We start from the raw sequence: 25765 nt of genomic DNA, 5'->3' as shown, positions 1-25765 counted from the left end.
CAGATAGAAGTCTGAGCATGTGGCCAGGTTATACTGCACTCACAGGCATCTGCCGACGTCTGGGCACCACTCCCAAACCCGTGTGTGAAAGTTTTATTATAATCCTCCTCCCCCACTGCCACTACCTCAAGACCTCCAGCAAGGCAAGAACAGTAGGTAGTAACTGTGTTGCAATTAATTATTATATGTATCATTAAGAAATAAAATCCAAATTATTTTGGTAGTATTAAAAGACCAGCTGTCCTTCACCATGAAGGAAACAGATATTCATAATTTGTAGCATTATCACAATCAAAGAAATCAAAGACCAGTGATGAATCAATCTGTCCAGTGAAACCAAATGAGTCTGAATTCATCTTGGGGAATATGCTGAAATAAAAACTTTAGAGAAACACAAAGAAACATGCTAACCAATGACTGCCTTGAGGGACCTAGAAGACAACATACTTGGGTGCCACTTTTATCATCACTTGCAGAGAAAATATTTTGCCATATCTTTTGTGGTTGCTAATAAGCTTAATTCATATACTTAGCTGTCTTTTGTACAATTCTTAGCAACACCAAGAGGAAGTGCTTTTTCTTCTCGCTTAAAAATACCATTCCAGTCCAAACCATCAGCCTCTGTAGGTTGTCTTAATTGCTACTTTGCACTGCACTGGACGATGACTCTGATTTTTGGCACATGCTATCATACACAAAGTTCCTAAAATAAAATACTCCAGGATATCCTAGGAAGTCTTAGAAGGCTTTAAAAAGGGACTCTCACACTGAAAGAAGTAACTTTGATGAAGACAATTCAGACAAGCAGAATGATTATTGCAGCAGAATTATGTGACTAATTGAGCTCTTGAAGTGAGTCCAGAGTGTCCTCGTCATTTAACTTATCATGGTTGGGGGGAGGTTGAGAATCCAGTTTTGATAAAGATAATTGTTTTTTTTTTTCCTCCCCAAGTGACTATACATTTAAATAGCTAAAACATCTGCAGCAACCTAGTAAAACTTGTATACTCTGAATGCTTGAGGGAAGAGCCTGCCAAACAATCAGTTGAGGGGACTTTGCTGAGGGAGAGCACCAAGATAAAGCAACTGCTGTTTGTTTTGTCTAGTTGAGGAAGAGCCAAGGCAACCAATATTTTGAATTTCTTTTATTTCATTTGTGAGGGATTATTTGAGAAAGGGTGGTGAGGGGAGGTTTCTTGACAGGAATTTTTTAAGCTGTCCATTAGCAGAACAGCAAGAGAGTCTTGGATGTCAACACCTAACAAATTCTTGAGACCAGCTACCAAACTGCAAAAAGTGACTTTCCTCCCGAGTGTTCTCTCTGGTCCTTCTGATGGAAGCAGAAACCAGGAGCACCATGGAGACCAGAAAGAGGGTCAACCGAGGCACTCGAATTGCTCTGGCCCTGTTCGTTGGTGGCACCCTGGTGCTGGGAACCATTCTCTTTCTAGGTAAGTGGAGCTTCTGAGGTCAGGGGTACTGGAATGCTTCTTTGTGCTTTATTCTAGAGAAATATTGTTATAATGTAGGTGGATAGGTGTTTGCTTGTATCAGTTTCAGTCCAATATGTAAATGAAAAAAGTTTTGTTTTTTTTTTTTTAGTATCAAACATATTCCAGGATGCAAAACTGGTAGATTCAGTTGTATTGATGCAAAAGTCATGTATTACATTTTGCGAATTGAGTGTTTATGAATTCATAGTCAGATATTTTTCATTCATTTTGTGAGGAAAGACTTTATATGGTGACCAAAACCATACTGAAATTTATTTTCATTTGACTTCTGTTTATGTTTTCTTGAACATATTACAAAATGTAATTCAACAATACAAACCAGTCCTTCAAAATGCACCTTTAGTAGAATTCTTTGACTTCTTTCTTGACCCAGAAAAAAAAAAATCAGCATGATGGAAAACAGAAGTTTTCCTCTCAAGATTTGAATGGTATCATGAGTTAATTATTTTAATGAATAGTGGCGAGAATGATGAGCCTAGGCAGTATGTGGTGACAAAACCATATTCCTAGGAAAAAAGATCAAGTCTATTAAAAGGGAAGAGAGGACCTAAAATTTTACGTTTTTAGAATGCTTAGCTATTGCCATTTTTATTTTTTCTTAGATAACCCATAATATTTCATTAGTTTGAAATTTACCTAAAAACAAGTCCTATCATTATGAGATTCTAGGTGCACTTTGAAATGCAGCAAGCCTGGAAACAGTCCGTGGCATATACAGGATGCAGGAGGCAGTGTTTATTTTGGCAGGGAAAAATCAGTCATTAAACTTTAAAAAAGTTAGGCTTGTGTGGTTGAGAACTCCGCTAAAATGAGCAAACCATCTTTCCATGTTGTTTGTGGCTTAAGATTTAGAAAATTAGATGAGCTTATTACTTTCTGGTGAAGTTTGACTAGACCTCCTACTCCTTTGGTTGAATCTGTGGCTCCTGAAAACTGCTGTGAGATTCCTCAACACTGAGGGCTTAGATGAGTGTACTCTCTTGAAATTCAAAACTGGAGGAGAAATTCCATGGGCACTCCAAGGGACTGCATGCAATGTGGGAAATAACCACAAGGTTATGTTTTGCAAACATTTCTATACCTATAAATCCAAGTTATCATCCTGTATGTCAAGGCATGCATTTTTCTTTCTGGCATGTGCATGGGTGTTTAGTATGGATGGTGGTGGTGGTGATGTGTGTGTACACTTGTGTGTGCAGATGAGCATGTCCTGTGAGCATGGGTGCAGAGGCCAGAAGAGAATGTTTGATGTCCTCTATTTCTCATATTCATTAATTTCAGAGCTTGCTGAGCCCCAGTGATTCTCTGATTTCTGCTCCCTACGATTCTTGGATTATAGACATGCATGGACATAGCCAACTATTCATGTGGGTGCTGGGGAATCATACTCAGGGTGTCTCAGTCCCTCTCAGGTCCTCATGCTTGTGTAAAAAGCACTCTTAACTGCTGATCCATCTCTCCAGCCCCCCAAAATGTATTAGTTTCAGTGATGTTAACAGGGCTTGCAACTTTTCCATACTCCATTTATATATTCTCAGGCTATATCATATTGGAAGATTCTCTGTGGCAGCAAATCTTTGTTCTTCAAGAGAAACTGACTCTTTGAAAGGAGGACTAAAATTTTTAGGCAAAGTAAAATCCACTAAGTTAGTCAATGTTATTGTAGATAAAGCGACATGCATAAAATAGAAGATAACTTCTTAGCATGTCTAACATCTAGCATTCGGCTTTATGTCTCCTCTGTCTTTGAGGGTCGTCTAAACCTTCATGTTTCTACAGTAAGAATGGTTGCTAGGGATGGGGTGATTGCTCAAAGGGTAAAGCACTTGCTGCATAAGTGTGAGTACCTGAGTATAATCCAGGACCAAGGAGATGGAGGTAGATGAGTCTAATCGAATTGGTGAGCTCTGGGTTCAGTGGGAGAGATCCTGTCTCAAAAAATAAGGTGGAAACTAATCGAGGAGATACCTCATGCAAGTCTCTGGCCTCCACATGCATGGGCACAGATGTGTGCACACATCAGTATGGGCATGCACACAAAAAATAAATAAAACAGGGCTGGAGAGATGGCTTAGCGGTTAAGCACTTGCCTGTGAAGCCTAAGGACCCCGGTTCGAGGCTCAATTCCCCAGGACCCATGTTAGCCAGATGAACAAGGGGGAGCATGCGTCTGGAGTTCATTTGCAGTGGCTGGAGGCCCTGGCGTGCCCATTCTCTCTCTCTCTCTTTCTCTGTCTGTCACTTTCAAATAAATAAATAAACATAAAACAAACAAACAAAAAAACTTAAAAAGTTAATAAAACAAAAGAAAAAGACTGGTTGCTATGGCCTTACAGTTGTTTCAGAGGTCTTAGAGGCTTTAAAAAATAAGGTATAACTATACATTTAGGACCAGTTGATTTTCAATTGTCCTTTGTTTGTTTGTTTGTTTATTTATTTGAGAGAGAGAGAGAGGGAGGGAGAGAAATGGGCGCACCAGGGCCTCCAGCCACTGCAAGCAAACTCCAGATGTGTGTGCCCCCTTGTGCATCTGGCTAACGTGGGTCCTGGAGAATCAAGCCTTGAGGTCCTTAGGCTTCACAGGCAAGTGCTTAACTGCTAAGCAATCTCTCCAGCCCTTGTTTATCTTTTTGAGGTAGGATCCACTCTAGCCCAGGCTGACCTGGAATTCACTCTGTATTCTCAGGGTGGCCTCAAACTCAGTGATCCTCCTGGCTCTCAAATGTCCTTTCTTCTCTCTTTCTCTCTCTCTCTCTCTCTCTCTTTTTTTTTTTCATTTTTCCTCCCCACAGTCTCTTTTTCAAATGCAGTGATTGGTAAAGTTTTGCTGTCAAGGCAAGCTAATAGATATTTTTGGCTCAATGTATTATACAGTCTTTGTTGTAGTACTCAGCTGTGTTATAACACAAAAGCATCTACAGACAAAATGTGCACACAGGGGCATTCCTGAGAGCCAGGACACTAAAGTTTGAATTTTATGTACTTTTGATACACCATGAAATATTATCTTTGTTTTGATTTTTTTTTCCAACTGGAAATGTTGATGACCATTCATAGAAACAGAAACAAATAATTTGGCCTGTAGACTGTAGTTAGTAGTTGGATGACAGTGACCTCTGCTGTATGGTCCTTCTCATGCTTTTTGTTTTATCTTGTATTCAGTGCTGGGCATAGAATCCAGGGATTTGCACAAGCTAGGTGAATGCGTTACTCCTGAGCTATGCTCCCAGCCCTCGTTCTCATACTCTTTTAACAAATATTTTTAAATATTTGCAAGCAAGGAGAGAAAGAGAGAGAAAAGGAGGATCAATTCATACTTTCTAAAAATATTTTTATTTATTTATTTGAGAGGGAGAAGAGGCAGACACAGAGAGATAGAGAGAGTAGGGTCATGCTAGAGTCTGCTGCCACTGCAAATGAACTCCAGACACATATGCCACTTTGTGCATATGGCTTTATATGGGTATTGGGGAATGAAAGCTAGACCAGCAGGCTTTGCAGGCAGGCATCTTTAACTGCTGAGCCATTTCTCCAGGCCCCATTCTCATACTCTTGTATTTTTTTTTTTTTTTTGCAGTAGGGTCCCACTCTAGCCCAGGCTGACCTGGAATTCACTATGTAGTCTCAGGGTGGACTCGAACTCACGCCAATCCTCCTTCCTCTGCCTCCTGAGTGCTGGAATTAAAGGCATGTGCCATCATGCATGCCTGGTTCAATTTTCATACTCTTTAAAAAATTTTTAAATATTTTATTTATATTTGAGAGAGAGAGAATGGGCACACCAGAGCCTTCAGCCACTACAGATGAACTCCAGAAGCATGCACCACTTTGTGTATCTGGCTTATGTGGGTCCTGGGGAATTGAACCATGCCCTTTAGCTTTGCAGGCAACTACCTTAACTGCTAAGCCATCCCTCCAGCCCATTCTCACACTCTTGATCTGTGATGAGCTCCACTGTATGCTGAGGGGGCTTTAAAACGAGAAGCTAAACTGCTCTTTGATTTTTTAAACAGTTTTCTTTGTCATTTTTATGTGATTGATGTTTAATTGTGTATGTGTATGATGTATGTGCATATATGTGTGCACACATGGCATGTGTGTGAGTGCAGGTAGAAGTCAGAGGCCAAATTCAGGTGTTGGGCCTCACTTTCCCCACTGCTTGGAACAGATTCTCATTGTTCACTGCTGCAAATGCAAGGGTAACAGGTTGGCAAGCATCCAGGGGATCCTCCTGTCTTCACCTCCCTTCTCGCACTAGGTGTGCTGGAGTTACAAATGCTTCTGGATTTATGTTGGTTCTGGAGATCCTAACTCAGGTACTCATGCTTAAGCATTTTATGCATGTATATAATGTATTTTGATCCCATTTGCTCCCATGACTTCTCTTGTACCCCTTTAGCTCCTACTAACGGAAGTCCTTCTTCAGACTGTTTCCCATTGATACATTGATGTTTCTTTTTGGGGGAGGGGGATGACCTACTGAAGTTACGTGAGGATGCTTACATGAGCATGAGTGGGGGTCATTTACTAGAGCATGAGCAACTCACCAGTGGCTACACCAGCACTCTTTTGTTTGGTTTTTCGAGGTACGGTCTCACTCTGACTCAGGCTGACTTGGAATTCACTATGTAGTCTCAGGGTGGCCTCGAACTCTCAGCTATCCTACTGTCTCTGCCTCCCAAGTGCTGGGATTAAAGGTGTGCATTACCACGCCCAGCACCAGCACTCTTTAAAGGCCAATAGTTCCTCAAGGAGGGAGAGGAGCTTCATGAGCCCCTCCCCTACCCAATCTTTTGCAGATCTTGTGCAGGCACCCAAAGTTTCTGCAAGTTCGTGAGGGCAACAACCAAGTCCTATCCAGGAGACAGTGTTCCACAAAAACCATCTGCATCCTTCTGATTTTACATTCTTTCTTCTCCTTCTTTTTCAACAATGTTCTATGAGAGTTGGAGGAAGTGATATAGAATCCCATTTAGGGTTGAACATTCAACAGTCAATCATTCTCAGCACTTTGGCTAGTTATGAGTCTCTGTAGTAACTGCTGCCCACTGCTAAAAGAAGCTTTTCTGATCAAGATTAGTGCAGTATTAATCTATGGGCATGAACATAAATATTTAGAAGACATTTTAATCGATAGAATATGTCCATTTGGCCAAACAACAGCTACCTCTCTAGGGCCTATGAACTCCCCAAGGCATGGACTTTTGACCAATTTTTATAGAACTAGGAGTGAACTTCCTTCTGTGGAGCGGGCCTTAAAGTTCCTAACCAGTAAAACAATGCTAATTTTAATTTTATTTATTTATTGATAGGGTGTCATATGGCCCAGGCTGGCCTGAAACCCTCGATCTTCCTTCTTTATCTCCTACGTGCTAGGATCAAACTCAGGACTTCATGCATGCTAAGCAAGCACCCTAGTACCTGAGCAGCCCTGTTTAATTTTTTTATATTAAAATATTTTATTTATTATCTCTATTTTATTGATTTACATTTTCACCTTATCTAGTATTGTTGATACTTATTCATTTTCAGGACCTTAAATCCCATGGATATAATGTTCTTACTTCAGGAATTGGGTCTGTCTGTGTTCTAACTAATTAAATTTACAACCTTCCTTATACTCATTGTCAGATAAAAATAACTTGAATTAGTTCTAATTCCTTAGAGGTTTGTGTCAATATTTTTTTTTATGAAATGAATGTCTTTTTTTGGAGAGGATTTGAAACAGGGTCTCATGTAGCCCAGGCTGGCCCCAAACTCATTATGTAGTCAAGACTGGGCTTGGACTCTTAGTCCTCTTGCTACCACCCTTAAAGTTCTGGGAAGGAAAAGTTCATAAGCATTTCATAAGATACATTTAAAATAAAGCTAGTGACAAGAACATACTATCCAGAATAATATGTGTACATATTGTTATTTAGAATTATATTTTCCATTTTAAAACATCATATACTCATTAAAGAACATTTGACAAGGGGCTGGAGAGATGGCTTAATGGTTAAGGTGTCTGCCTGCAAAGCCAAAGGATCCTGGTTCGATTCTCCAGTACCCACGTAAGCCAGATGCAAAAGGAAGTGCACGCATCTGGAGTTTGTTTGCAGTGGCTGGAGGCCCTGGTGTGCCCATTCTCCCCCCCCATCTCTTTTTCTCTCTCAAATAAATAAATACTTTTTAAAAAGAACATTTGATAAATATAAAAAAGTAGACTGAAGGGAAAATTCCTCCCATGGTTCCATCACCAAGGCACATTGGTATGCCACACTAATTTTATGTTGCCCATATATATTTGCTTTATGTTTTTCTATTTGAAGAAATCAAAATACCCCTTTTATGCTAAGAGACTTCTTTTCTTGAAGATAGCTCTGAGATATTATGGTGGCAGGTTTCTTGAATTTATAATGTAACACAGGTAAAAACGGCTGTTTGGAGGATGGCAGCAGAAAACAGAACAAAGACAGAGCCAGCTCCTCTGAGGATGTGAGTTAATAAATAATGAGACTTTCCATGCTGGCAGGTGATCTGCAGGTCTGTCATCTGCAGCAGAAATATAAGCGCTTCCAAGCTTCCTGATTCTGTTTCTCTGCTGAGGATGTCATGCAGAGGCTTGGTCCCTACTAGGTGCCCATGGACCATTTCCTCACAGCCCTATCTTGAAATGGCTCCTTACCACTGTTCACAGAGAATAGCAATAATAAATTCCACATAACGACCCTAACTATTAAGGAAATTTTTTCAAATATTGTTCAAATTTTAAATTCACGTATATTAATGCCTAGTTCCTACCTGTAATTCACAAGGAAATAGTGCATCCTCCCATACTTTAGCCGAAATCCACATAAGTGCCAGACAGATGGAAAAATTAAATGTAGGGGAAAGTTATTTCAATTGTACACTTATTTATTTGTGTATGTGTGGGGGGTGGTAGTTCTGGGGTTTTGTTTTCTGAGGGATGTGGGAAAAGTTGTGATCTTGGTCCTCAAAGTTGCATCTGGCAGCTAGGTTGAATCTGATGGGAACAAGATGCATGATTGTAGGGGAGACAAAGCATGATTGCTGTCAGATGATTGAATTCTATGCAGAATATTTTTACCATTTTTCTCCATCTTTTGGTCATATCTATACGGATGGTTTATGTAAAAGAACTCTAAGCCTGACATATACTATATTTGTAATTCTTTTCTAGAATTTCTCCAAGTAATATTTAAAAAATATTTTAATTTCCCCATCTTTAAGACAGAGGTGGAGTTTCGGGCTGGAGAGATGGCATTGCGGTTAAGCGCTTGCCTGTGAAGCCTAAGGACCCTGGTTCGAGGCTCAGTTCCCCAGGTCCCATGTTAGCCAGATGCACAAGGGGGCGCTCGCGTCTGGAGTTCGTTTGCAGTGGCTGGAAGCCCTGGCGCGCCCATTCTCTCTCTCACTCTCTATCTGCCTCTTTCTCTCTCTGTCACTCTCAAATAATCAAATAAATAAATAAAAATCTTAAAAAAAAAAAGACAGAGGTGGAGTTTTAAAGAGTGAAGGGATGAGACTTGGAGAACAATGGTCCACTCACTTGAAGTCTATCAGCAGCCCCTGCAGACTCTCATGAAACACAGATGGGGTTGTATGTGGCTCAGTGGAACAGCCTGCTGGGTCTATGAGGTGTTCTGGGTTTAGTCTATGGCACCTAAGCCAAAACCACACAGACGACTGTCACCCATCTCTAAAGTTTCCAAGGCGGGATGTCTGGAGCGCAGGTGCTGCTGTGGCTCTGGTGACATCACTCCAGTATTACTCATTCATTCACTTGTCTTCCATAAGAGAGAACAAAATTTGAGAGGAACCAAGGGTCTTAGTGAGCTACTTAGGTATTGAAAGTGGTTCTGTGGCTTTGATGAGCTAACTGGGTTTTGACTTCCATGCCAGCATTGAGAAGGAGGAACAAATGTCTTGCATATGTGTCTGATGGTGGGTTACACAGTGGGGGTCTGCTTACAAGTCAATCATTTATTTTCATCTGTTTTTTTTTTTTTTCAGTGAGTCAAGGTCTTCTAACTTTCCAAGCTAAACAGGAGTACTGCCTGAAGCCAGAGTGCATCGAAGCCGGTAAGTCTGTTTTCCACCCTGTGTTAAGTTATAATTATAGTATCTTGGGGAGTGGAAGAGAAAACAGGTAGTATTTTTAGTATTCTGTTTGCTTGAGGTTTACCAAATATGAAATGCAATTTTGAGGACATTTTAAGTTTGCTTTCAAAGTTCGATGTAAAATAGTGGAGCTTAGGTTTTCTGTTTATTTCCTTGCCAAAAAATCAGCTGTATTACATTCCAAACCTCATGATAAGGAACTTAGGAAGGAGCTTGGAAGGCTTGGCCTCTCTGAAGACCCACATGCAGACCTTCCACGGCTCAGCTGTCTACGGATTACTATTTATCTTAAGCATCTTTTGTGTATCTTCTGGTTGTCAAATGTGAACTGTCTGCCTCTAAGTAGGGATCCTATGTGAATCCATGCTTGAGCTGTCACCAGTCACCAGGAATCCCCTTGGGATAAATTTCTCTTAAGGTGAACAGACTATGTATCAGTACAAACATAAAGATTCCTGCTTAGGGCTGGAGAGATGGCTTAGCGGTTAAGCGCTTGCCTGTGAAGCCTAAGGACCCCGGTTCGAGGCTCGGTTCCCCAGGTCCCACGTTAGCCAGATGCACAAGGGGGCGCACGCGTCTGGAGTTCGTTTGCAGAGGCTGGAAGCCCTGGCGCGCCCATCCTCTCTCTCTCCCTCTATCTGTCTTTCTCTCTGTGTCTGTTGCTCTCAAATAAATAAATAAATAATTAAAAAAAAAAAAGATTCCTGCTTAAAGTTGCCCCAGTTGTGTGGTTTCTTACATCCTACCTGCCCAATAAGTGAGTTAGAACACAGATATGCAGGAGCCAAATCATTGGCCACCTGCATTCTTTTTAAAAATATTTTATTTATTTATGAGAGAGAGAGAGAGTCGGGACTTCCAGCCACTGCAAATGAACTCAAGATGCATGCACAACCTTGTGCATCTGGCTTACGTGGGTACTGGGGAATCGAACCTGGGTCCTTAGGCTTTGCAGGCAAGTACCTTAACTATTAGGGCATCTCTCCAGCCTTTACCTGCATTCTTTAAGTGGGCAGGACCTTAGAGCATTTCTCAAAAATGAAGTTGTAGGATAAGTCAAATATATAGTCTTTTCTACTTGAAGAAATGAAATTATTGAATTCACCAAATATCACAGTAAGCACTGAGTTAAGTTTTGGTTTATATATGGTTAGGTTAATATATCATTGAACCAGGTAGAGGAAGAAAAGCAATCAAAAACCATGCAAAAAGAGCTAAAGATGTAGCTCAGTTAGTAGAGTGCTTGCCCAGCATGCATGAAGCCCTGGGCTTGATCTTTAATACCACATAATCCTGATGTTGTGGTGCATCCTGCAATCTCAGCACTCCGAGGTAGAGACAGGAACATTAGGAATTCAGTTTCATCCTTGGTTACATAGTAAGTTCTAGGAAAGCCTGGCTACTTGAAACCCTGTCTCTAAAACCAAACTATAAGGTGATCAGTGATCAAGGATTTAAGCTAGTGGTATACTATTCAGATTACACAGAGAATTAAAATATCTGCTCCACGTCTTTAATCCTAGCACTTGGGAGGCAGAAGTAGGAGGATCATGAAATCAAGGCCACCCTGAGACTACATAGTGAATTCCAGGTCAGCCTGGGCTAGAGTGAGACCCTACTTAAAAAGAAAAAAGAAAATTATCAAAACAGAATAATGTGTTAATAAGTGATAGGGAGGCTAAATTGAAAGGTCTGAGTAAATGATACTCAAGGTGACTTTGAATAATGAGAAGAGAAGTGCTGTGCAAAGATCAAGGATTTTCCATGTGGGGAAAAGGTATCACAGTTCTTGGTAGCTTGAGAGATGGTGGAATCTACTAGATAAGAGACATAGTAAAGGTGGTGGTGCTCAGTGGGTTACCCAGAACCATGAGTCTGGGGTTTTTGTGCTTAAGAGTCTGTGGATGGTTTTAGGAGAGAACATATGAATATTCAAGATCTTTCTAGCCAGTGGTGTTCACACCAGCACTCAGGTGATGAGAGCAGTACATTGAGTTGTGGAAAAAGCCAGGAATGAAGGATGATGCTTAAATGTTAAGTGGTCATATTTATTGCGATGGAAGAGACTTAGGTGAAAGCAGTCATAAACCCTGAGGACTTATACAAAGATAGTCAATTGAACTGTTATATTATAGTACCTTTTCCCCATTCTTGAGTGATCAACATAGTTTTTTTAAAAATTTATGTATTTGAGAGCGACAGACACAGAGAGAAAGACAGATAGAGGGAGAGAGAGAGAATGGGCGCGCCAGGGCTTCCAGCCTCTGCAAACGAACTCCAGACGCGTGCGCCCCCTTGTGCATCTGGCTAACGTGGGACCTGGGGAACCGAACCTCGAACCAGGGTCCTTAGGCTTCACAGGCAAGCGCTTAACCGCTAAGCCATCTCTCCAGCCCAGATCAACATAGTTTTTAACCAAGCTTATACTTACAATTTCCTAAAACCTCCTTAAGAACCCTAAGAAGTTGAAGCCTACAGATGGATGATAGAATGTAGGTTTCTAGAGGCAAACCAACTTTCTCAGGGTCACATCCTATGTTGGAGCAGAGTTGAGCTGAAAATTAAACATAAATGGGCTCTCTTCCATTTTTTCCTTGGTGCCATGCTAAGTAACTCTCTTTGCTCAAGGACCTCCATTTTTCATGATACTAGCCTTAGTAGAATTAGTTTCAGAATATCCCTGAAAAGGTGATTCTTTTTTCTCTGGAATGTGGAAATTTCAAGACCCTTCCCTGCTCCTGACCTGAGAAGTTGGCCTGGGGGGAGGGTCTTTGCTAGTGAAGAGACTAGGTTATGGAGTAAGGTAAGGGACCAGGTGTCACAATTAGATGGGAACTTTTAAGTTTCTTGATGTCTAGTTGCTTTTGCTGTGGTAGAGTTCTTGCAGATGTGAGAAAATAAAGCATTTGAATCATTAATATTCAATTTATGTTTAGACAATATTAGGTATGAAAGACCACTTGTTTCATGAATTTTGCTTATTATGTCATAACGCCAGAGGAAAACATATAGAGTAATGTATCATGATGTCATCTTCTGCTATCTAGTGTATTTTGCATTGCTGTCCTGCTTTTATTTTCACATTGGTAAATGCCTTTATAATGGGTGGGAAAATAATGATTTTGCTGTTCCTATAGTGGAAGACTCATCAAATCTACAGCTCTCTGGTATTCAGCATTAGAATCAGTATGCAAGAGGTCTGGAGAACAGTTGTTGAGTGAACATGGCAAGAGAATTGGGCCAAGCTTGGTCTTACTCAAGAGCTTGTATGTGAGTGGGAGGGGGGAGGAATATGAGCACAGGTGCACATGCTGAAAGTTCAGGAAAACTTTGCTATTTCTGATCAGGTGGCAATCATTTCTGAGATGGGTCCTATATGGATTACTTTCTCATTGCTTGGACAAAATGCCTGACCAGAATCAGTTTAAAGAAGGACAGGGTTTGTTTCGGCTTGCAGTTTCTAGGGAACGTTTCATCATGGCAGGAAAACATGACAGGTGTAGAAAAGCCAGCGTCACACACATGACAGCAGCCTGGAGGACGTGGAGAAAGGGCTGAATGCTGAGTGCTCAGCTGCCTTCCTCCTCTTTTTTTTTTAAAGTATTTATTTATTTATTTGTAAGCAGAGACAGACAGATAGATGGAGACAGGATGGACAAGCCGGGGCCTTTAGTCATTGCAAACTAACTCCAGATGCATGCACCACTTTGTACATCTGGATTTATGTGATATTGGGGAATTGAATTCAGGCTGTTAGGCTTTGCAGACAAGCACCTTAACCACTGAACAATCCCCCCAACCACCTCCTCTTTTTTTCTTTATTTTTTTTTAATTTTTTTTGTTCATTTTTTCTTTATTTATTTGAGAGCGACAGACACAGGGAGAAAGACAGATAGAGGGAGAGAGAGAGAATGGGCGCGCCAGGGCTTCCAGCCTCTGCAAACGAACTCCAGACGCGTGCGCCCCCTTGTGCATCTGGCTAACGTGGGACCTGGGGAACCGAGCCTCGAACCGGGGTCCTTAGGCTTCACAGGCAAGCGCTTAACCACTAAGCCATCTCTGCAGCCCTTTTTTTTTTTCTTTAAACAGGAAACAGTCTTACGTTCCTTTTCTTTTTTATTATTTAATTATTTATTTGCAAGCAGAAAGAAATAGAAAGCAGAAAGATGGAGAGAGAATGGGCATGCCAGGGCCTCTAGCCACTGCAAGCAAACTCCAGATGCATGCACCCCTTTGTGCATCTGGCTTTGGGCATCCTGGGGAATTGAACCTGGGTCTTTGGCTTCTCAGGCAAATGCCTTAACCATTAAACCATCTCTTCACCTCATCCACCTCCTTTTAAAAATATTTTATTTTTATATATTTATTTGACAGAGAAAGAGAGAGAGAGAGAGAGAATGGGTGTGTGGGCCTCCAGCCACTGAAAATAAACCCCAGATGCGTGCGACCCCTTGTGCATCTGGCTAATGTGGGTCCTAGGGAATCGAACCTGGGTCCTTTGGCTTTGCAGGCAAATGCCTTAACCTAAGCCATCTCTCCATCCCCCACCTCCTTTTTTTGAGGCAGGGTCTCACTTAGAGCAGGAATTCACTATGTAGCCCAGGCTGACCTTGAGCTCATAGTTATCCTCTTAACTCTGCCTCCCAAGTGATGGGAATAAAGATGTGCATTACCACACTTGCTTTATTTTCCTCTTTTTTATACAGTCTAGGAACACAGCCAATGGATGGTGTAGTTCACAGTTAGGGTGAGTCAAGTTGACAAGCAGAAATTAACCAGCACACCTTCTTTGTATACCTTCCCGCTTTTTAGTTGTCTCCATGTACTCTGGTCTTAACCTCTCTTTCAAGATGCGTCAAGGACAGGACTTGCTAATGATAATGGATAACTGCAGATGCACTGACTTATATTTGAAGCAAGCACAATCTGACCACATGAGTTGGGCTAAATACATAGCCATCTTCAGCTTCAGTTTCATCACCTGAGAAATAGGAATAACAGATTTTAACTTTTATAGTAGTTGTTAGAATAAAAGAAAACAATGATAACAATAGCAACCCTGACCTTCAAAGCTCAACTTCAGAAAGCATTGTAATTCTCAATTGGTAAGACCTAACCTGACCTCCAAATTTTTTTTTTTTTTGGGCAAGATTGGGTCTTAACTCATGTGAAGCTCCTTTAGACTTTATGGATCCCACTCATGAACACATTCATTTTCCTGTACAGAAATGTTAATGTGTTTGCTTTAGTGGTTATCAGTCCAGTCGTTGCTGAGGCATTGTATGATCTTTGGTTATGTGTGCTGTATTTCTTTTCCAACATCTGAAAATCCATGACCTCTGGGAATCTAGCCTTATTTACAGATGAATGTTTCTGGAATTCTAATAGAAAATATATGTATGATTCTCAGCTTTAGCTAAATACATACATACATTATACTCAGTTAAGTTTGAATGCAAGTATACAATGGTGACGACTTTTTAAAAATAAATATGCATGTCTCATGTAATATTTTGTATATACTTATTCAAAAAGTAGCTGTTTATCTGAAATTCCATTGGGCATCTTTCATTTCATCTGACAACTGCATTTACATGACAATGTGCTCACACTCATTTAATCTGCATGACAGTCCTTGTTATCACTGTCCCCATTTTACAGTTGAGGAAACTAGCAGGTAACCTGCCTGAGGTTATTTATCTATTGCATGGTGTTGCTGTCATTTTCTCACAAGTGTTCTCACTCTAGAGTTTGTAAGAAGGCTGTGTTGCTTGAAAAGAATTCAGCCTATAGTTATTGACACAGAGGAAATGATGTGAGTGATTTGATTATTTCATAAAAATAACAAGATTTAAGCCTTTATAAAACTATCTCTTAGCCAGGCATGGTGGTGCACACCTTTAATCCCAGCATTTGGGAGGCAGAGGTAGGTGGATCACCATGAGTTCAAGGCTACCCTAAGACTACATAGTGAATTCCAGGTCAACCTGGGCTAGAGTGAGACCCTACCTCAAAAAACCAAAACCAAAAACAAAAACCAAAAAAAAAAAAAACTATCTCTTATCATGACATCAAAATAAAAGAGAGACTGATTGAGAGGGGGAGGGGATATGATGGAGACTGGAGTTTCAAAGGGGAACGTGGGGTGAGGGAGGGCATTACCATGGGATATTGCTTACAATCATGGAAGTTGTTAATAAAAAAAATAATAAATAAAATTTTAAAATTGTAATATGAAAATGAACTATTTTTTAGGTTGGAGAAATTGCTCAGTGGTTAAGGTGCTTGTCTGCAATGATTCACAACCTGGGTTCGATTCCCCAGTACCCACGTAAAGCTAGATACACAAAGTGGTGCATGCATCCACAGTTCATTTGCAATGGCTGGAGGCTCTGGTGTATCCATTCTCTCTCTCTCCCCATGCAAATAAGTAAATAAATAAATAAACAAATAAAATATCTTAAAAACCTCCCTCTTGAGTCCTGATTAAAACTAAAAACTCGTGCTGGAGAGATGGTGTAGCATTTAAGCGCTTGCCTGTGAAGCCTGAGTACCCCGGTTCGAGGTTTGATTCCCCAGGACCCATGTTAGTCAGATGCACAAGGGGACGTACACTTCTGGAGTTTGTTTGTAGTGGCTGGAGGCCCTGGCACGCCCATTCTCTCTCTCTCCCTTTCTCTGCCTCTTTCTCTGTCTGTCACTCTCAAATAAATACATAAAAATGATTTAAAATTAAAAAAAAAACTACCTCAAGAGGGTACATGGAGGAATGTCTACACCTGTACCATGTAAAGAAATGGGAGCCTGCCTAACTATTAATCTCATGTGCAATGCTTGAGAGTGTAGCAGCCTGAACCTTCACAACTTCCCCTCACAACCATATTTCTTTTATTAAAACAAGGCTCTTGACTTTTTCCATGGAGCTGAGAAGGGGGAAAGGAGTTTTGGTATCTTGACAATTACGGTCCCTTGCAATTTGAAGTCATACTTCCCCTGCAGAAAGTGTAGCCCTGTGCCCAGCTGTGAATCATGAATGATGAATTGCAAGGCAGAGAGAAGAGTTTTCTCTTTCAGCCGGCTCCTTACCAACTTTTCTATCAGGACTGAGGTCAGAGCTGACCTTGCAGTTTTCCACAGTACCTGTAAGAAAATCAAGGAGACGGAGAGGATGCATTTGAGAATTGGGGGCCAGGGACATTAGGGAAGGAAGCCAGAAAGCAATGAGCTTATGTGAGTAAAAGTGTGTGAGGGCTCCCTTGTGTGACTGTAAATATTGTGTGAGACAGAGACTGTGTGATCCATGTCCCTGAGGTGTCACTTAGCAGATTCACTCTGCGGCTGCATAGACTAACTATAAATACAAACTGGGAGGAAGATTCTAGTACATCTGTAGTACATTTGAATACCAATAGTAATGGTAAAATTGTAGTGGCAAGCAAAAATGTAGTCAAAGACAACTACATTAGTTTTGAAAAAGGAAACACGTTAAGCCAACTTGAAGCTGCTTATTTTAGAAAACAGAGGTTGAAAATGGTAAGGATTTTGAACTCTTATAGAAATTAGGTGCAAGACATGGTGGCTCATGTTTGTAATTCTGGCCCTGTAACCAAGAGGCAGAGGCAGAGGCAGAAGCAGAAACAGAAGGCTCACCATGAGTTCCAGTCCAGCCAGTGTTAACTAGCAAGAACTTGTCTCAAAAAAAACAAAACAAAACACTTAGGTTGTTTGCTTATTCACTTCAACAAGGAACAAAGGGCAGTTTGAAATTTCCATAGAAAGTGTAGGTTAGGGCTGGAGAGATGGGTTAGTGGTTAAGGTGCTTACCTGTGAAGCCTAAGGACCCATGTTGATTCCTCAGTGCCCACGTAAGCCAGATGCACAAGGTGGAGTATGTGTCTGAAATTTGTTTGCAGTGGCTAGAAGCTCTGGTGAACCTATACTCTATCTGTTTCCCTCTCCCTTCTCTCTCTAGTAATAATAAAATAAAATATTTTTTAAAAAGTAAGGGGCTGGAGAGATGGCTTAGCAGTTAAGTGCTTGCTTGTGAAACCTAAGGACCCTTGTTCAAGGCTTGACTCCCCAGTACCCACGTAAGCCAGATGCACAAGGTGGCTCATGCATCTGGAGTTCGTTTGCAGTGGCTGGAGACCCTGGTGAGCCCATTCTGTCTGTCTCTCTGCCTCTTTCTCTGTCTGTTACTCTCAAATAAATAAAAATAAACATTTTTTTTTTAAAAAAGAGAGTAAGGCAGCCAGGCATGGTGGCACATGCCTTTATTCCCAGCACTTGGGAGGCAGAGGTAGGAGGATTGCCATGAGTTCGAGGCCACCCTGAGACTTCATAGTGAATTCCAGATCAGCCTGGGCTAGAGCAAGACCCTATCTCAAAAAACCAAAAGAGAAAAAAAAAAAAAAAAAAAAAAGAAAGTAAGGCAGTTGCCTTTAATTTTAAACTGAGAAGAATCACATTTGTAACCAACCATATGATGTATCAGTAAATTTATATAGATTGTACTTATAGGGGGAAATTCATTTTTATTTAGCTGATGGCCCATTGGATTTTCATTCCTTTGCATAGAAATGTATTCTGGCATTAATTAAGGCATGAAAATTACCCAGAATGTCATCATTCCAATGTCATTAAAATATTGGCTGCCTTTTAGAAAAATCAGTTGGTACGTATCTTTGTGCCAAAATGGTAGCCAACAATTGTACTGCAGCTGCAAGACAATTGGAATAAGTATTAGGAATTTTGGAATGAACGATTTTCTTTTCAGAATGCATAGATACACCCAAGTTTGGTGGCTCACACATAGAATCCCAGAACTTGGGAGGTGGAGAATTTCTGTGAGTTTGAGGCCAACCTGGGCTATAGAGTGACATCTTGTCTCAAACAAAAGTTCACAGGGGGCTGGAGAGATGGACAAGTGGTTAAAGAGACTTGCTCACAAAGTCTGATGGCCTGGGTTTGATTCCTCAATACTGACATAAAGCCAGATGCACAAAGTGACACATGCATCTTGAGTATGTTTGCAATGGCAGGAGGCCCTGGCACACCCATTCCCGATCTTTTATTCTCCCACTGTCTCTGTACCCCTTTCTTTGCTTGCAAATAAAAAATATTTAATAAAGTTCATAGGTATATATTTCTCGTGTACATGTCCTATCTACTGACTATCTTTCACATATAGTTGTATATGGGCTTATGAAAGAGGAAAGTAATGATGGCTCCATATATTGTATCTTTCTGTTAATTCAATGGACTACTTGATAGACCTGGCCTCTCACTTAGAACACTGTACTTTGGACCTGTGGCTGTTGTTCCATCCAGCCGAACAATTAGTTTGTAAGGTCAAGTCTATAGCCCTCTTCTACATCCTAAAATTGTCTGGTAAGTAGCCCCAACCTTTATTTCAGGCTTTGTGTTGGCATCTTCATAAGATTTCATTCCTCTTAGAATTATGCTACATGTCAAGGGGCTAAAGAGTTCATGTATGGCTTTATAGGATTAAACCATATTTGAAATATTTCTTTTTTATTTTTGTTTTTTCAAGGTAGGGTCTCACTCTATCTTAGGCTGATCTGGAATTCACTATGTAGTCTCAGGGTGGCCTTGAATTCATGGAGATCTGACTACCTCTGCCTCCCAAGTGCTGGGATTAAAGGCATGTGCCACCATGCCCAGCCATATTTCAAGTATTTCCTTAAATTATTTAGGATGATAACAAGTGGGCCAATTATTTACCCTTGGCTCTAAAACAGGTCACCTAAACCATGCAGGCCTGAAGCAAGAATGAGTCAATATGTCTCATGGTTGCATGGGTTTCGTGGGTGACTTCTTTGTAGATACTGTACAGGATCCTTTGTAAAGCTAATTTCTGCTGAAGGGTCACTTGGGCTGTAAGGCCAGTGGTGCCTTCAGTTGCATGTGTGGCAGTTGGTATTGGCTTGATTTTTATCAGAGAGGCCTCTTTTTTTCCATGAGACTTCTTCAAGGATGGCCCCAGAGCTCCATTTGAAAAGACTTAGCATGCAGTAGGAAAGGCCTCCTAAGTGCCTAGTTTAGAAACTCTAAAGAAACCATACATGCTGGCACACACCTTTTATCCCAGCACTTGGTAGCAGTAGGAGGATCTCTGTGAATTCAAGGCCAGCCTGAGACTACATAGTAAATCGCAGATCAGCCTGTGCTAGAATGAGACCCTACTTTGAAACCCCCCCGCAAAAAAATTTTAAAGAAGTGATTTCTGCCAATTCTATTGGCCAAAATAAGTGTCAAGGAGAGCCCAGATTCAAGGCAAGGGAAATGGACCTCATTGCCTCATGGGAAAAGTGGCCAAGTCAGTTTACAAGAGTATATGTGGGACAGGAGATAGTCACTTTTTTTTTTTTAAATTTGCTGACCATTTGCCACATACTCCATTTGTATTCTTATCCTACCCCCCACGCATATCAGGGACAATCCAACAAAACCAATAACAGCAATCCCACTAAACTTTTACCTATCCATTCTAAATGAAGTTAATTCAGAGAGGCATTTGAGGGGAAATGTTGAAGCCAAGGCTTGGCAACTTGCTGATAGAAATTTATTGTTTAATTTGGAAAAAAAAATATACATAACATTCAGTACTGGTTTTTTTAAAAATATTTTTTGTTTATTTTATTTGTTTGAGAGTGAGAGAGAGAGAAAGGCAGATAGACAGAAAGAGAGAGAGAATGGGCGTGCCAGGTCCTCCAGCCACTGCAAACGAACTCCAGACGCGTGCGCCCCCTTGTGCATCTAGCTAACGTGGGTCCTGGGGAATCAAGCCTTGAACCAGGGTCCTTAGGCTTCACAGGCAAGCGCTTAACCACTAACCCATCTCTCCAGCCCTCAGTACTGGTTTTTAATCCTATGATTTTCTTTTTAAACAGCTGCTGCCATCATGAGTAAAGTAAATCCGTCTGTGGATCCTTGTGATAATTTCTTCCGGTTTGCTTGTGATGGCTGGATCAACAATAATCCAATTCCTGAAGATATGCCAAGCTATGGGGTTTATCCTTGGTTGAGACATAATGTTGACCTCAAGTTGAAGGGTAAGTTTCTATTGGAGTTTTGTGATATATTTCCAGAGAGCAATATTTGACAAGGAAAATAAAGTTTAGGGTTTAAAGCATGATTACTCACCTTTAACTATACTAAAATCATCTCTAAGAATTATGGTTTTTAAAGATATTTTAATGTAGCTTGTAATTTGTTTATTCATTTATTTATTTGAGACAGAGAGAAAGAGGCAGACAGAGGGAGTGAGCATGGGCGTGCCAGGGCCTGTTGTCTGGTATGCAACGGACTCCCAATACATGCCTCACCTGTGCATCTGGCTTACTTCAGTACCGGGGAATAGGAACTTGAGCCATCAGCGTTTTCAAGCAAGTGTCTTTAACCTCTGAGCCATCTTTCCAACCCTCCAATAATTGTTTTAATAGAAGATAAAAACCTTTACAGAATTTCAGTTTTTGGTATTGTTTTGAAAATATTTTTGTATTTATTTATTTGAGAGAGGGGGAAATAGAGAGGAGAGGGAGAGAGAATGGGCGTGTCAGGGCCTCTAGCCACTGCATATGAATTCCAGCTGCAGTCTGGCTTACATGGGTACTGGGCAGTTGAAACTTGGTCCTTAGGCTTCACAGGCAAACACCTTAACTGCTAGGCCATCTTTCCAGCCCTGATATTATTTTTTTTTTGAGGGAAGTCCAACCGACTGGCTTTTTATGCAAGAGAGAGAGAGAGAGAGAGAGAGAGAGAGAGAGAGAGAGAGAGGAAGCGAGAGAGAGAGAGAGAGAGAGAGTGAGAATGAATTTGTGTGTCAGGGCCTCCAGCCACTGTAATCGAACACCAGAGGCTTGTAACAACTAGGGTGCATCTGCAACATTGTGTGCTTACATCACCTTGTGTGTCCAGCTTATGTGGGACCTGGAGAGTCAACCATGAATCCTTAGGCTTTGTAAGCAAGCACCTTAACCACTAAGCCAGCTCTCTAGTCCATTTTTTTTTGATATTTCCTTAACACAACTCCAATAAAGATTGTTAGGATTTTATTTGATGAATCAGTGATTTTTACTGCAAAATGTTAAAAACAAAATTGAGGGGGCTGGAGAGATGGCTCAGCAGTTAAAGGCCCTTGCTTGCAATGCCTGACAAACCTGGTTCAATTTTCCAGTACCTCACAAAGAGGCACATGTATCTTGAGTTCGTTTGCAGTCACACCCATTCCTTCTGTCATTCACTCTCTCTGCTTGCAAATAAATAAATAAACAAATGAATTTTAAAAATACATATTTAAAAAACAAAAAATATATATTTAAAAAAACATTTGATTGCAACAGAGAACGTAGGAAAAATTAATGATCATCATGTTATATTAATAAACTTGTCATTTAGAGCAAACCTCATTTTTTGCTTATTGTGTCCTGAATTTTCATGGCTTACAAAATGTAACACTTCATTAACACTTCATTGCCTGTTTAAATCTCTTTTTAAAATTTTTATTTATTTGAGAGAGAGATAGAGGGCAAGAGAGAGAGAGGGAGAAAATGGGTGCTCCAGGGCCTTCAGCCACTGTAAACGAACTCCAGACGCATGTGCCACCTTGTGCATCTGGCTTATGTGGGTTCTGGGTAATCTAACCTGGGTCCTTTGGCTTTTCAGGCAAGTGCCTTAACCATTAAGCCATTCTCCAGCCCATTTATTTTTTTTATTAAGAGTATGCTTTGTATGGACACATCATGTGTCAGTGCCATCATTTCCTTCCTCCCTGCCCCCAATCCACTGAGGGCCCACCATAGTGTGATTTCTGGTATTCTCCATGGGTTTATAGGTTATGTATTGTGAGAGCAGAAGTCAGTCATTGGGGGGAATACTTCTGGGTATGCCCTCCCCACCTGTGGCTCTTACATTCTTTCTGCCCCCACTTCCTCAAAATTCCCTGAGCCATGGTGGGTGTATTTTAAGTGAACTTCAGTATTAAGCTCCCAGGAGCTTTTGGCTTTCTGCTTTGGTGTGTGTTGAGTAGCTTCAGCATCTGTCTCCATCACCCTGGTGCAGATTGTCAGGCTTTCCATGGAAGCAGTACTCTTGTTCATCTCACCAAGTCCTTTGTGGTTTCACCTGAGCATTGCATGAAGTGCGAGGGGTGATTTATTTCCTTGGGTCTTGCTACCTTCTGTAAAAAAACAGATTCTCCAATGGAGAATGAAAGCATAGTTAAATGGTATAAGTATTATTTATTTAGAGAGATTTTGATGGCTTTAGCCCCTCCTTTAGCCAAAGACAAGGAGCTTATTGTTGGAGACCATAATCTTGGTCTCCATAGGATTCTGACCTGGTTCTCAGTTCCAGCTATGTGTTCCTTTGCACTGAGCAGATCTCTTAGCCAATCAGATAGTCACTGGTTACGCATCAAGGCTATGTGCCACCATTGCACAGGTATGTGCATCTTTTTAAAAAATTTTTATTTTTTAAGTTTTTATGAGAGAAAGAGAGAGAGAGAAGGAGAGGGAGAGGGAGAAGGAGAGAGAGAGAGAGAGAGAATTGGTGCACCGGGGCCTCTAGGTCTGGCTAATGTGGGTTCTGGGAAGTCAAACCTGGATCCTTAGGCTTTGCAGGCAAGCACATTAACTGCTAAGCCATTTCTCCAGCTCAGGTGTGTACATTTTGTCAGGCTGGTTGCTTTTGAATAGCTGAGACCCCTGCTTGCTCACAACATTGCTGGGCACTTTCTCCCAGTAGCTCATGTAGTATTTTCCAGCACTAGATTGGCCAAGTATCTGGAGACTGGTTACCTCCCTGATTCCATCTGGGTCTCTTGGTGTTCTGTGTCAGAAGCATGTGGTGTCTTCATCAATAAGGTTTTACATTTTACCTCAGGTGGGTAATCAACTGCTTTGACAGAAGCCTGTCTTATTTTGGGGAGATGGTAGGTCTCTCTAATCAACAGCTTAATGTGGGTAGCAACCAACTTCTGGTACTGGGAGTTACAGGCCAGTGTCAAATGTTTTAGACATTCATCCCACCCTCTCTAAGGCCCTTCTTACCAGAAGATCCCTCCATACTCCTGTTGGGGATTATATCTTTTAGTCACCTATCAAGGAGAAAGGTTTCTATGGTAGCCCATTTTGGTTTTAGTTTTGTATTTATTCCCTCCAACCTCCCATTCTCTTCTCCTGACCCCAGAATTCTCAAAAGACAATGATCCCAGACAATAGGGATGGAAGGGGTTCATTGTCTTTTGACATCACTTTTGAGAACTCTAGATGACTTATGGTTGCCATATTGTTTCTGCTAACTTCTCAGTTAGCTCTAGGGAGGTTCACTTTTTTCCATTGGCCTCTCCATCAATGAGAAGCTAGTCACATGTGCATATGTTCACATATGCTCATATGTACTTGTGTTTCCCCTGGCAAATTTGGAAATGCTATTACTGTTTGTATTGGATCTATGGATCTAATTTTTATGGTACGGTGTTAGAGAAAACCATATCAGGATAGTAGGAAGATTTCAAAGCCAGATAAAGTAATGATTTTGAGAAGACAGAAATAATACTTTTCTCTCTCTCTTTTTTTTTTTTGGTTTTTTGAGGTAGGGTCTCACTCTAGCCCAGACTGACCTGGAATTCACTATGGAGTCTCAGGGTGGCCTTGAACTCATGGCGATCCTCCTACCTCTGCCTCCCGAGTGCTGGGATTAAAGACGCGCGCCACCACGCCTGGCTCTGTTTGGTTTGTTTTGTTTTGTTTTTTTTTTTTTGGTTTTACTTTTCTCTTTTTGACAATGATGAAGCATGTCATGTAACTTGAATTTAGTAACACAAAGAATTTTTGATCTGTGAGAAGAAATATAGTTTATATAAGAAATATATTTCTTTATTTCCTATTTTTCTTTTCTAGTACATTTTTCTTTTCTTTTCTTTCTTTCTTTTACTTTTTTTTTTTTTTTTGGTCTTTTGAGGCAGGGTCTCAGTCTAGCTCAGGCTGTCCTGAAATTCACTGTGTAGTCTCAGGGTGGCCTTGAACTCATGACAATCTTTGTACCTCTGCCTCCCTAGTGCTGGGATTAATGTGCCACCATGCCCAGCTTTACTTTCCAGTATTTTAAGTGCATGAAAATTAAATATATATTAGTTTTTATATATATTATAATGTGGAATCATTGGAAAACTGATTTATATGGTCAATTTTAAGGAAGAATGTAATTTCACAAATAGATATAAATCACATGGACTTATACTTTCTATTAGCACACTCAATTTTAGTATTCTAAATTATGAATAAGTATTTTTGTTTGGTTTTTCGAGGTAAGGTCTCACTGAAGCCTAGGCTGACCTGGAATTCACTATATAGTCTCAGGGTGGCCTCAAACTCATGGCCATCCTCCTACCTCTGCCTCCCGAGTGCTGGGATTAAAGGCATGTGCCACCACACCTGGCGTGAATAAGTATTTTTGAGAATATCAGAGTTTTCTGGTTTTCTCTTGTACTGTCAAGCCTTAAATAAGAACTTGAGGAGTGAGTTCATAAAATACTACTTATTTCCTTATAAGACACTAATTAATTCATGTTGGTCCTTCACCTTGGCCATTTTCCATATTCTTATCTTTTTTTTTTTTTCTTTTTCTTTTGAGGTAGGGTCTCACTATAGCTCAGGCTGACCTGGAATTCACTATGTAGTCTCAAGGTGACCTCGAACTCACATTATCCTCCTACCTCTGCCTCCCAAGTGGTGGGATTAAAGGTATGTGACACCACACCCAGCTATAACTTAAGTTTTGATGTGTATAGTCAAATTACCTTTTGGAAATTTTATTCCTAGATTTTTGTCTTTTCCTGCTGTTTTAAATAATTTTTACCATAAACTATTTTTATTTGTGTATGATGTGAAGTAGAGGTCAGCAAGCTATGACCAGGATTACTTGAACACATCCATCATTAATCAATGGCTGTAATGATAAAGTTGAGTAGTTGCTACAAAGACTATATGACCTGCACCACCTAAAATACTTACTAACACTTATGGACAAAGATTCACAACTCCTGATGCCTGGAGTAAAACATAGCCTTGTTATATTTATGTCAGATCTCATTAGAACTGTTT

General features: G+C 40.6%; 1 protein-coding gene across 2 annotated transcripts in view; it reads left to right on the top strand.

Moving 5' to 3' along the window:
• Positions 1–831: 831 nt before the first annotated feature.
• Phex (phosphate regulating endopeptidase homolog X-linked) overlaps positions 832–25765 on the top strand; it is a 313402-nt gene continuing 288468 nt past the window's right edge. The window contains exons 1-4 of one of the 2 annotated variants that reach the window (XM_045140796.1): positions 832–852; positions 1230–1451; positions 9531–9599; positions 20552–20713. In XM_045140796.1, the coding sequence (XP_044996731.1) occupies positions 1334–1451; positions 9531–9599; positions 20552–20713 (349 nt within the window). In that variant the 5' untranslated portion in view covers positions 832–852; positions 1230–1333. Of the gene's footprint in view, positions 1452–9530; positions 9600–20551; positions 20714–25765 lie in introns of both variants that reach the window. The other variant, XM_004670003.3, reaches the window with a different exon arrangement.

The sequence above is a fragment of the Jaculus jaculus genome, chromosome X (genome assembly GCF_020740685.1).
Source record: "Jaculus jaculus isolate mJacJac1 chromosome X, mJacJac1.mat.Y.cur, whole genome shotgun sequence".
Taxonomy (NCBI): Eukaryota; Metazoa; Chordata; class Mammalia; order Rodentia; family Dipodidae; genus Jaculus; species Jaculus jaculus.
This window is presented reverse-complemented; position numbering and strand designations above follow the sequence as displayed.